The sequence below is a fragment of the Balearica regulorum genome, chromosome 1 (assembly GCF_011004875.1).
Source record: "Balearica regulorum gibbericeps isolate bBalReg1 chromosome 1, bBalReg1.pri, whole genome shotgun sequence".
NCBI classification, from domain to species: domain Eukaryota; kingdom Metazoa; phylum Chordata; class Aves; order Gruiformes; family Gruidae; genus Balearica; species Balearica regulorum.
In genome coordinates, this window is record NC_046184.1 from 52,482,211 (window position 1) to 52,495,216 (window position 13,006).

General features: G+C 40.2%; 1 protein-coding gene across 3 annotated transcripts in view; it reads left to right on the forward strand.

Moving 5' to 3' along the window:
* Positions 1-10,381, forward strand: part of APAF1 (apoptotic peptidase activating factor 1) — a 40,516-nt gene extending 30,135 nt beyond the window's left edge. The window contains exons 23-27 of one of the 3 annotated variants that reach the window (XR_012834720.1): positions 753-872; positions 1,205-1,330; positions 2,114-2,239; positions 4,746-4,892; positions 8,738-9,279. Coding sequence is in view for 2 of the 3 variants with exons in the window: in XM_075749312.1 (XP_075605427.1) it covers positions 753-872; positions 1,205-1,330; positions 2,114-2,239; positions 4,746-4,892; positions 8,738-8,881 (663 nt within the window). In the remaining variant the exon portion in view is untranslated. Of the gene's footprint in view, positions 1-752; positions 873-1,204; positions 1,331-2,113; positions 2,240-4,745; positions 4,893-8,737 lie in introns of all 3 variants that reach the window. The other 2 variants (XM_075749312.1, XM_075749320.1) reach the window with 2 other exon arrangements.
* Positions 10,382-13,006: the final 2,625 nt, after the last annotated feature.

Here is a 13,006-nt window from a genome sequence, read left to right on the forward strand (position 1 = left end):
CAAGTCAATTAAGCTCACCAGTTCTGGAGCCTTCAGGTGTACCGTGGGTAGCTTTTCTTCTGGGTTCTCCACTCCCTCTAGTGGACAGTACCTCAGTTAAGCCTCCAGAATTGTCATCCGAACACCTCTGCTTTCTGTTTGATGCGGAAAATCTATTCATTTGAAAACAATGAAATCGTTGTCATTTAAATTAAATTGATGCTTAATAGCTTCTGTACAATAAATTGACACTTCCTTAGTTCTCAGTGATTAGTTGAATTAAAAATAGAAGTGTCATTTTGTTATTAAAAAATGCAAACCAAAATGGCATTTCATTAAAAATACGCTTTAAAAATATAAAAGAAAGTTAATTTAAGTATGGAAAATGTGAGGCCTGCCAGGTGACAGAAGTCTATTTGATGCAATAATCAAAGGTTTTAACCCCAAAACTTCTGGGGTGCCTAGAAAATTATGGTTTTGCTTTTTCTTTTTAAATTACCAGTGAATTTTAAGCATCAAATCACTTTGAAAATCAGATTGTGTGTGTATTATAGGGAACTCTCTCGTAGATTGACTGTTAAATACTATTGCATCCTCAATCTTCAGCACCTCTACTATGGATATCTTCAATATCTAACCTTTTAATTAGTTGCTGCCTCCGTAAGAACTTTTTATTATTCCTGTGGCTTAAAAATCAATCCGTTAATTCATTCTTCTTAACTTATGTTTGCCATTAATTTTTTTTTTTAAAAGTATTTCATCTTTATGATTAGGTATGGAATTGGCAGTTGAGTGAATATGTGTTTCTAAGAGGGCACAAGGAAGCAATCAAGGATTTCATACTTCTGGAAAATTCAAAACTTCTCTCTTGGTCATTTGATGGAACTGTTAAGGTAAACAAAAGGCTGTGAATTGACATATCACATAAAATACATTTTACTGTCTTTTCTACCATTTGGTATTTCTTGCACTTCATGTGGGCACACGTTTTACTGAATTGATCTTAAAAGTCAGCTTATACTTTAAGATACAGCTTTGCATTTTCTGTTTCTAGTAAGATTTACACTCTTGTCATATTTTAACTATACCAGTAAGTATAACAAAACATTGGTCCTATTAGAAGCATGTAACTGAGTTTTATCTCCTACATATTGCATAAGATGCAAGGTTTTTAAACTTTTTACAGTGTTAGAAAAGTAACCTGATCTTCCTGTATATTTGGTAGGTTTGGAATATCACTACTGGAAACACAGAGAAAGATTTCGCGTGCCATGGAGGTGCTGTTCTTTCCTGTGCTGTTTCACCTGATGGTAGTAAATTTTCATCTACTTCTGCTGACAAAACTGCAAAGGTTGGTTACTTTCTGAACAAAGAGAAAAATTATGCCTTATTTGCCCTGAAATATAGCATACATTTTTTTATTATGAGGTAATTAGTGATTATTTAAGTCATCCTGTTGTATTTCTAGTGTTAAATTTCCTGCATCTGTGAACGTGTTTCTAAAGCTGTAACAGTCATTCACAATTGATCTTGGATGTAACTTGAAGCTGTCCTGGTGACTTCTGTACAAATAAAATGTGCATTTAATGCACAAGTTTGTGCAGAACACTTTGTTTAATTCTCTGTATTGATTTGTTAATAGCCTAACATTCTTAATTTGGAAACCTAAGTTAAGAAAAATTTCTGAAACTTCCCGTGAAAGTGCTGTCCATAGTTTCTGGTATTCCTGTTCAGAAGCAAGATGCAAAAATAAGTGAACTCTTTAATATTCTGGGACTGCCCCATTAGATTTTTAAAGTGTCCCATTAGATATTTAAAATATAGCTTTAAATTGATTGATAAATCCTGTTTCTATGAACAGCTTTAAACTTTCTTGTAAAGGAATTGGTTTCACTAAAGAGTATATTCCAAGGAAAAAAAATATACTTGCGGTTGGTTCAGTAATTTGTAGCAAATGCATTCTTGTGTGATTCAGATAATAAAAACAGGCTACAGTATAATACGTACATAAATGCACACACATATATATGCATATATACAAAGTCTTATGTATGTTTGAATACTAATGCCTTTTTAGAAAGAAGTCATAATTGCTTTTTAACTTTTTCACTCTTCTGTAATGTTTTCCATTTAGATATGGAGCTTTGAAAATTCATCTGTTCTCCATGAGCTGAAAGGTTATGAAGCCTGTGTGCGGTGCTGTACATTCTCTCCTAATAACAAATTATTGGCCACTGGAGATGACAAAGGAGAAATAAGGGTACCGCTTTAACCTTGCTGTTTATTTTATAATTCAATTGATAGTTCACAGACAGAAGAGGTCTCATAGTTTGTGTTTGTTGCAGATGAAGGGTGTTTGACACAGTTACGATTTAGTTAATTCAAAATTTATTAATAGTATGAGGTAAATCAAAAGTCAAATTTTAGCAGCACTTAATGATTGGCTAATTCAGTAAAATGTATTATGATCAAATCAGCGACTTAATTACAGATTTGAAGATCACAAGATTCGCACTAACTTACTGTAAGGTATTTTAAATCAAAGTGTATAGATACATATGTTTTATGTTTTTTTATATATATATATAAGACAAACATTGTGGTGGGTTGACCCTGGCTGAGGGCCAGGTGCCCACCAGAGCCGCTCTATCACTCCCCTCTTTCATTAGACAGGGGAGAAGAGGTACAATGAAAAAAAAAAACTTACGGGTCGAGGTAAGGACAGGGAGAGATCATTCTCTAATTATCACCATGAGCAAAACAGACCGAACTTAGAGAGGGAATTCATCTTATTTATTACTAAGCAAAACAGAGTAGAGGAATGAGAAATAAAACCAAATCTTAAAAACACCTCCCCCCACCCCTCCCATCTTCCCGGGCTCAACTTCACTCCCAGCTTCAACCTCCGCCCCCCCCAGCGGCACAGGGGGATGGGGAGTGGGGGTTACGGTCAGTTCATCACGCGGTGTTTCTGCCGCTTCTTCATCCTCAGGGGGAGGACTCATCGTTCCCCTGCTCCAGCGTGGGGTCCCTCTCACGGGAGACAGTCCTTCACGACCTTCTCCAACGTGAGTCTCCTCCACGGGGTGCAGACCTTCAGGAGCAAACTGCTCCAGCGTGGGTCCCCCACGGGGTCACAAGTCCTGTCAGCAAACCTGCTCTGGCGTGGGCTCCTCTCTCCACGGATCCACAGGTCCTGCCAGGAGCTTGCTCCAGTGCGGGCTTCCCACGGGGTCACAGCCTCCTTCAGGTGTCTCTACCTGCTCCAGCGTGGGGTCCTCCACGGGCTGCAGGTGGAATCGCTACACCCCCTCATCCTTCCTGCATGGGCTGCAGGGGGACAGCCTGCTTCACCATGGTTTTCACCACGGGCTGCAGGGGAATCTTGCTCTGGTGCCTGGAGCACCTCCTCCCCCTCCTTCTGCACTGACCTTGGTGTCTGCAGATGTTCTTACATCTTCTCACTCCTCTCTCTGGCTGCAAAAGCGCTCTCTAACTGTTTTTTTCTCTTTCTTAAATATGTTATCACAGAGGCGCTGATTGGCTTGGCCTTGGCCAGCGGTGGGTCCGTCTTGGAGCCGGCTGGCATTGGCTCTATCAGACACAGGGGAAGCTTCTAGCAGCTTCTCACAGAAGCCACCCCTGTAGCCCCCCCGCTACCAAAACCTTGCCACGCAAAACCAACACACATATAAACAGAAATATTTAGGGCCAGTGATATATGCCACCCACACTTGTAAAGGCAAGTGTATGTATTTAAACACGTCTGTTAGTAGAGAGGTAGATGCAGGAAGCTAGCTTATAGTTAGCATTTCCCTCTTTGAGTTTAGAGTAAATACTCACAATGCATCGGCATTCCTCAACAGGTGATAGTTGAGACTGGAGGAGGCTGGCTTCGCCCTGGCAGATGATTCTTGTGAAGTTTGTGCCTGAGAGGTGTCTTAGCTCGGGGGGGGATGCTGGTCACAGCCCACTGTCATCCAGGAGAGCTCCAAAGAGTCTCACTTTGAATCGCTATTTATAGGGTCCAAGATAGTTTACTTTTGTCAGGTACTTTTCCACTTTGGCCCAGCTCAGATGACAAAATATTCTGGTGCTTTCCACCAGCTGTGCAGACTCTGAACCTTCCTGGTATCCCCCCTTTTTGGGCCACGGCTCAGGTACAGGTGTACCAGGTTGTCAGGGGTGATCGATTATCACTATCGTTCCCAAGTAATGATGGAATAAGAATGTCAGGGTTCAAGCACAGATGAACGCTGTTAGCGTTACCAAGGAAGCAAGAACATCAAGGGGGTGCCTTAATGCTCTGGTCTGCCCCTCAGGTATGTGGCCCAGAAAAGGGGGGAGAGATTTGCAAAGTACCAAGCGGCTCAAGAGAGGGGGGGGTTGCACCACCAGAGTGCTCTGCATGTCTAATTTGTTAGCATTGTGGTGAACATCAGAGAGTTGAAAATAGCAAAGTTTGCCACGTGAGACAGTGCTTTATAACCATATTGATAGATTATGTTCCATGAATGCTGAGGAATTGATTCACATGATTTACTAAGAATTCTACTGTGAATTGCACATGTGATTAAATCATCTCTATATGATACAGTTCTAAGAAGAGAATCCATTTTTTTTATTATTCTGTCACTTCAAGTACAATGATTATTTACAAGGGTTTTTTTTCTCTAATACAGAAAAATACATTTCAGCTTTCCTTACTGGAGATCCCCCCTCCCCCCCGAAGTTTACTTATATACATAATCTTCTTTCTCTTGTAGATTTGGGACGTTTTAACAGGCGCATTACTTCACTTCTGCTCCCCAGCTACCGTAGACGAAGGAGAACCAACTCATGGTGGTTGGGTAACAGACCTCTCATTTTCTCCTGACAGCAAAATGCTTGTGTCATCTGGAGGCTATCTTAAGGTAAGCCTTCAAATAATAAAATATCATAACATACCTAATTCAGTGGCAATACTCTGATAATTCTAAAGGAAAATACAGAATAATTCAAAGAAACAAACATGAAACATGTTACTTAACACAAAGCTGCTCCATCTTCATGACTGTCTAGCACTTTTCATTTCTTTTCTTCTCAAACCTGAAAGCCCCCTGAAAAGGTTTCTTAAGAATTCAGACTTGGACTTTCTTTTCGAACTCCATATATTCCATTTTTATTAGCTTCAGATTTTTATTAGCAACATCCTTCATTAATATCTTTAATATTAAAGATCTCAGTCTTTTTTGTCTGCCTTAATATCCACTCAATTTCAGCAGCAATTGTGTTCATTTTAATGAGCAGAAAAATGCTCTTTATCTTTTTTTTTTTAAGATACTGACTTTTAAATTTTTTCATAAATAGAAATTCAGAAGGAATTACAAGTGACAATTTTCTGCCTTGAAAGACATTCTGTAACCAGTCTTTGGAAGAGGGTGTGTTGAAACTGAGGAAATCAGTCTTTTCTTGGTTCAGACATCTACTGAGCATATGGTTTTTGGAAAGGGAGGGAGGTGGTCTTTCTTTCACTCTGTGAATTGGATTTTCATAATTATGAATTTCTCATGAATTTGGGGTTTTTTCCTCATGCGGTAGCTCATACCTATACAAACTTTGTGTGTATGTGAAATGACAGCTTGTGGAGTTTTCATCTCGCAGAGTGCTGGAGGTTAGTTGATTGTTGGTCAGTGTTTAGCTGTTGGAAATGCTGCCAAACTAATTCTTCAAAGGCAGTGAGTAGCCATTTAACAAAGACAGTTGAATTTTCTAATTTAGCATTGAAAACATCTTCTGATGTTCATTTCATATTAAGCAACAAGATATGTATATATGTTTCTAGCTTCCTTCCCATTTTGTTTGTGGTTACACAGTATGGTGTTGTGATACTTCTTAGAGCTATAGAGTGGCTTAGGATGTTAGGGACTTCTGGCTGGAACTCATCTAGTCCAGCCCCTTGCTAGAAGTAGTTTGCAGAGTTAGGTAAAGTTGCTTAGGTCCTTGCCCCATCAAGTTTTGTCCCCTACTCCAACACGGGTGCCTCTGGGCCCTGAGAGGAGATTCTGACTCTGTCATCTGTAACCTTCCTTTTGGTAGTTGAAGACAGCAGTTAGCGGCTTTCTCTTCAGGCTAAACAAATTCAGTGTTCTGTCTGTCTTCTGCGATATCTGTTCTAGGTGTCCATCCATCTCAATGACCACGTGCTGGACTTGCTCCAGTTTGTCAGTGTCTGTCTTGTGCTAGGGTGGGGCTCAACGCACAGTGACTGGACTGCTGACTGCTACTTTTTGAATCTAGCAGTCCACCCAGTTTGTCACCTACCTTGTATTCAACCCATCCTGTCTTTATCTCTCCAGTTTGACTATAGGGACACCATGGGAGACCATGCTGAAGGCTTGGCTGAAGTCAGTGTTATTCACATCCACTGCTCTTGCCATGCTGTTTGCAGAGCCACTGTTGCTGTCAATAGAAGTTAATTGGGCTGGTTCAGCATGATTTACCTCTGGTAAATCTATGATAATTGTTCATGACAACTTCTTGTCCTTCACATGACTTGAAATGGCTTCCAGAAAATTTGTTCCATAATAATCCCAGACACTGAAGATTACTGACCAGTAGTTCCCAGCAACTTCTTTGCCCGTTGTGGAAATGGGTATGGCATTTGCCTTTTTCCAGTCACCGGGACCAGATTCAATCACTATGTCTTCTCAAAGTATTTCTACTTTTCTTTCAAGATCTACAGATAGGTGTGCATGATGTGCATGAAAACAGAGTAGGGAGATACTAGTTGGTGAAAGTCTAAAAGGTTTCAGAAGTTTGGACCTCTAAAAACTGGACTGAGTTGGATTGTAGAGTTACGTAGAAGATACCTTTAAACAAATGAGTCCTCTTATTCATAGATGAGGTGCATCCAGCTATGTACTGCTGAACTTGCTGTGTGAGTAGTACTCACTGGCCCAGCACCTTATCATTTATCCACCACCAAAGGTTTAAGAGCTAATTAAGATCTGGATCTTTTTTTCCTGAGTCTATCAAATAACAGACACTTAGGAAAGGTGTTTTTAATATGAACATTATAGCTGTGTAGTTGCAAATGTGTATTATGCACACAACTCTAATGTTACATATTTCATGAGATGAGTAAGCTAAAAGGTAGTAATACCACCTGCTTTTATAGATGATCAAAACTGAAGGTAATCTGTTTCAATATTTTGCTACTGCATTCAAATGTTACAAGAATAGAATTATAGAATGTTCTGAGTTGGAAGGGACCTATAAGGACCATCGAGTCTAACTCCTGGCTCCACGCAGGACCAGCGGAATCCGAGCACATCACTGATAGCATTATCCAGACGCTTCTTGAACTCAGTCAAGCTCAGTGCTGTGACAACTTCCCTGGGGAGCCTGTTCCAGTGCCCGACCACCCTCTCAGTGAAGAACCTTTTCCTGATATCCAACCTAAACCTCCCCTGTCATAGCTTCATGCCGTTCCCTCGGGTTCTATCACTGGTCACCAGAGGGAGGAGATCAGCGCCTGCCCCTTCGCTCCCCCTCATGAGAAAGCTGTAGGCCGCAATGAGGTCTCCCCTCGGTCTCCTCTAGGCTGAACAAACCAAGGGACTTCAGCCTCTCCTCATACGTCTTCCCCTCTAGACCCTTCACCATCTTTGTTGCCCTCCTTTGGACACTCTCCAATAGTTTTATGTCCTTTTTGTACTGTGGCGCCCAAAACTGCACGCAGTACTCGAGGCGAGGCCACACCAGCGCAGTGTAGGGTGGGACAATCAGTTCCCTCGACCAGCTAGCGATGCCGTGCTTGATGCACCCCAGGGTACGGTTGGCCTTCCTGGCAGCCTGGGCACACTGTTGACTCATGTTCAACTTGCTGTCGACCAAGACCCCCAAGTCCCTTTCAGCACGGCTGGTCTCCAGCGTCTCGTCGCCCAGTCTGTGTGTGTAGCCAGGGTTGCCCCTTCCCAGGTGCAGAATCCTGCACTTGCCCTTGTTAAACCTCATGCGGTTGGTGGTTGCCCAGTTCTCCAATGTGTCCAGATCCCTCTGCAAGGCCTCTCTACCCTCGATGGAATCAACAACTTTATCGGAACCATCAAGTAGGAGCTTTGTGCTGCATTGCGTTTGGTTCAATTTTGCATTGGTCTACAGTTTTTCTGAGAAATGTGAAATTTCAGTCTACAGTCAGAGTAAACTGATGGTGAGAGGTTTCTCTGTATCTTTGCTATTAGTGCTTACTGTATATTCTAAAAAAAAAATAAAAATTATAATCTCACTGAAAAAAAAAGTCTGTCCTGCTAACAAAACTGGAAATGGTTTCAAATGTGTACATGACTGATCCTCTTGTGAGTCCAGCTAACTTTTGAATCCAGCTATAGTTTCAGTTATATTGTCTGGCAGTGAGTTTCATGTTTTCATTGGGTTATGTAAAAATACAGCATCTTTTAAATTTTGGACATGTTACAGTTTACATCTGTTGATCGTATTTTGTGATGGGGTAAGGGGCAGTACCTGAATTTATTATTATTTTATGTTTTCCTGAAATTGAACAGCTTCAGTCTTTTTGAAGTTTCATTTCATCTGGAAGTCTTATACCTCCAGTAACTGGTCCTAAACATTTGCTACTTAAGATTCTTTGTATTTTTACTTCTAATTCTACCTCTTTGGGGACAGCAGTCAAGCGGGCTTGCCATGCTAAGCCTGTTTATAGAACTTATTCTAACCTTCCTTCAACTAACTGAAAGTGTGTTGTTATATTTTACAGTGGTGGAATGTAACTACTGGAGAATCCTTACAAACCTTCTACACAAATGGAACAAACCTCAAGTCAATACATGTGTCCCCTAATTTCAAAGTGTATGTGACTGTTGATAATCTTGGTATTCTTTATGTATTACAGAAGTTGTGATTAATGTGCTGATGAACACTGCGAAGATAATTTTTTTTTTTGAGTTGGAAACAAAATTCGTCTAAATGTTTGTCTGACACTCATTAAGCTGTGAATTATATTTCATTGTTGTATTCATGATGTTTTCATGTATATTTATATTTATGCATGTTTTCTCAAATGAACTTGCATTTAATCTTGTTTTTAATAGGCATTATTATAACCTTAAGTTTTGATTTGCATCTTAATTATGTTGCTTTGAATTTGGTAAGGAAATTATATTAAGATTTATTCAGATTAGTTGAAATTAATATTAACAGCAGTGAATAAATAATAGGAATATAATACTTTGTATTTTGTGCTAAGGCTGATGGCTAAATGCTCTCTAGCCATGAACACATGAAAGATGCAAAAAAAAATTTTTTTACTGTGATGCAAGGATTTTCATTTAGTACAGAATGGAAAGAATCATGGACATCCTTCATTTGAAAAATGAAACTAGCTATCTTGGTGCTTGACATTCAAAACAAATCAAGTAGCTGTTCAGTTTACAGCAGCAGTGCTTCCCACTTGCGGTAAGAACCTTCATGCTTCTAACCTCATGGAGATAAAGTGCATTGTAACACAGATGAGCTATTCTTATTAAGGGGAACATCTTGAGTCTTGTTTTTTCAAGGCAAAACCTGAAAGGATATTGTAATTGAAATGGAAGAGATTGTGCCACGTTTTCAGTCAAAGGATGACCACAGCTAACCAGCTAAACTGAGGATGGAAATGATTTAAAAGCAATGTATTGAAAAATAGAAGAATGTGTGAATTTTAGTTATTTTTTCCTTTTGGAATTAGCATTCAGTTTATACTATGGCGATATTTTATTGTCATCAGCTTTGTTTACAATGGGATTCTATGCACAGGGATCTCTTGCCTGATAATATGTGATTTTCTGTTTGGTTTTTCAGGGTTTTTCTTGGTTTTTACAATCTATTTATAGATTCAATATAAAGTTGAAAGTTTGAAGCTTTGTACTAATTATACTTGACATATCTTTTGTGAATAAATAACAATTTTTCTTAGGTACCTAGTAAGTCTTGTTCTAGTAAATTACGTCTCAACTGCTATGAGCAATTGCACAAGCATTTATATCACAATTGTCATATTTTTGTAGCTGGCCATACAACACCCCATCTAAGTATTTGATTGTAAAAATACCTTACCAAGTGTCTCAACTGATACTGAATAATGAAATTCTCACTTTTAGTATTTTTTGTGTGCATTTCAGAAGATTTAATATACAGCCTTAGTATTTTCCTGTTTTTGACAATCACCAGTTTTTCTTCTTTAACTTGAAATTCCACCATTTCTGAGGTGCTATTGAATACGGGTCAGTATAATCAAAGTACTTCTGGCAGAAATGTAAAGAGAAGAAATTCAACAGAAAAAAACCATGATGTTTTGTATTCTAAGTATGTACAGCATTCAATAAAGATAATCCAGGCAATATTGGCTGAAGTTGTAAATGAATTTGAATTCTTGAGTGGGGTTTTTTGTTGTTGTTTTTTTACAGGGTAGGAGGGAGGGGGAGTGCTGCCTCTTTTATTGCCTTTTATTGTGGTTTTATTTTCAATCTAATCACAATACTTCTTTACAAACTACATCAACAATACTTTGACAGGTAAGCAACAGTAGTACATATCAGGATGGAGGAAAAAGCAGGGGAAAAAAAGAGAAACTGAAGTTTTGGAACAAGTCCTGCAATGTTCAGGGCAGAGTTGCTTCTGCTGTCTAGTTTGTATAGACCTTCACCTCACAGCTGAAGATTCAAGGAGCGGGAAGCTCCTCTCGGCCAGTGTCCCTTGATTGCATGGGCACAGGGCAGCGTTGGTCTGAACTTAAGAGACACAGCTAGGTAAAAAGATACAAGATAAATGTTTCACATGAGAAACCATGGTGGGAAGTTGTCTTTTTGTGACAATGCTAATGAAACTCTGATGGTAGGAAAAACTGACCATGGTTTAATGGAGAAAGTGAACTCTGAACGAGCAGAGTTCATAGCTTCAATTTTGAAGAGAGTAGGAAGCAAGTAGCACAGAAGCTTGAAGAAGCGTGAGATAAATAGTACATTCTTGAATTATTCTGCAAGAATGACAACACAGCAGCATTATACTTGTTGCTGAAACTGAGGAAGCTGTGCTTCGTAGAAGGTGGTGTTCATGTCGAATGGTTGCGTTCATGTACAAATGTACAGAGGTGGCTGCAAGTCTTTGTAGTGGAGGTGGAAGAAGAGATATAGCTATGAGAAAGTCTGAAGAGCTGAAGAATAGATGTGATTTGCAGGAAGAGGATGAAAAAATCTAAGTGAAAAGTTCCTAAAATAGGAGCCAACCAAGACAGTAATGTCTTTAAAATATTTAAGAAGGTTAAGTCAGTTTACTGTAATGAATAGTAAAGTCCTGCTGTGTCATCAGGTTTAGCTGTTCTCTGTGATCTTAGATGGTTTTTAAGGGAAACAAAAGAAAGTTTGGCCAGAAGCAATTTTTATGTAGATTGAACATTAGTGCTGCCATTATGTCTTGTAATGCCAGATCAAATTGAATCAGTCTGCATTCAAATTTAACTAATGAGCATTGCAAACTTTATCTAGTTCTTTAACTGAAATGATATGCTTTTGTGTAAACAATTTTTAGGTATGCTTCCTATTAACAATGCCTATCAGCTTCTGTAGAAGTTTTGAGTCTCTTCACTTTGGCAGCAAAACCTACAGCTACTTCACAAATCTTCCCCCCCCCCCCCCCCTTTATTAACAAGGAATGGTACCCACATGCTCAAGAGGAGGCTTTATATTACCTTGAATTATACCATTCCTATACTGACAGTGTTCCCCTTCCCCCTCTCGTCTTACGCAGTCATTTGAAGTGGAACTATGCAGTTATTGCCTGAGGTTTTCCCGTGTAAAGGTTTATAGACCTCTCATAGTGCTGGAGCGCATGGGTAGGGCTGGAGCTGGTAACCTGTTGCCAGTAGAGGAACATCCTCCAACCCAAAATTATTCTGCCTCCCCTAAAAAATGCTGCAGTTAAACTCCCTCTTACAGAATGCAGTGCAAATTGCTGGGGCTTTTTTGCAATTTTTTATTTAGTGTAGTTTCTGTATGGGACCCAGTTCTGCAGGTCATATCGAGCTACAGCAGTGTATGTGTGTGTCCATCTCTGCCCTCCTGAGGTGTTTTACAGAAGCTGATGCCTTTGCAGGTTTCAGGGGAAAGCCAGGCTGAGAAAGCAGTCTGACTTGGGGGATGTCTTCTTGCCCTCCTGGAACAGAATATTGCAGGGAGACCACTCTGCCCCAGCTGCATGAAGCCGATAAATCCAGAATACCAGTAGGTCCCAGAGAATTCAGGTATGTTCTTACAATTGCTAGCAGAACAGGAACCACATAGTGAATTGTTCGGTTGCCCTTTCTCCTTCATAGCAAGTAGAGATGCCATGGCAATGCCAAGGAGCGCAGCAGTCAGCCCTGTGGCCCGAGAGTTGCTTCTGGTGTATCCCTCTGACAGCACACGCTCAGGTGTGTTTGTCACCATTTTGCTTTCTTCCTTCTTCTGTCTGCTATGAAGACACAAATTTATCTGGGCTCATAGATGGTGACGATGATGCCCAAGAACTCTGAGGACTTGGGCCACCTTGTTTCTGTTGTGATTTCAAGAAGAGTGGAAGCCCAAATGAACCTTACTCTTTAGAGAGCAGGGAGTGTGCCTGATACTCAGAATACCTTCAGTGTGATTTTTGTGCTCAATTCCTCTTTGCTCTTTCAAGGCAGGAATGGAACACGATCACTGGCTCTGCCAACGTGCAATAAGATGATAAGCTGAGACCAGGCTTGCTTGTGGCATGAGTCCTGCGGTAGGTTGACCCGTATCTTTCAGCACTTCCAAAGCTGCCGTGCAGCGTGCTGCTCTCCACGTCTTTGCATGGTGGTGTGGGGTGTTTTGGGGGGGTGGGGAGAGCTGGGTTTGGAGGAGGGGGTTTGGGTTTTCTTGGGTTTCAAGGGTTTTTTTTCCAAATTAACTCACTGCACACCTTTATTCTAAGGGGTTTTTTTATGAGAAACTTTGCAACTAGATTTAATAGAGGCCTCAGCTGGGCTGTT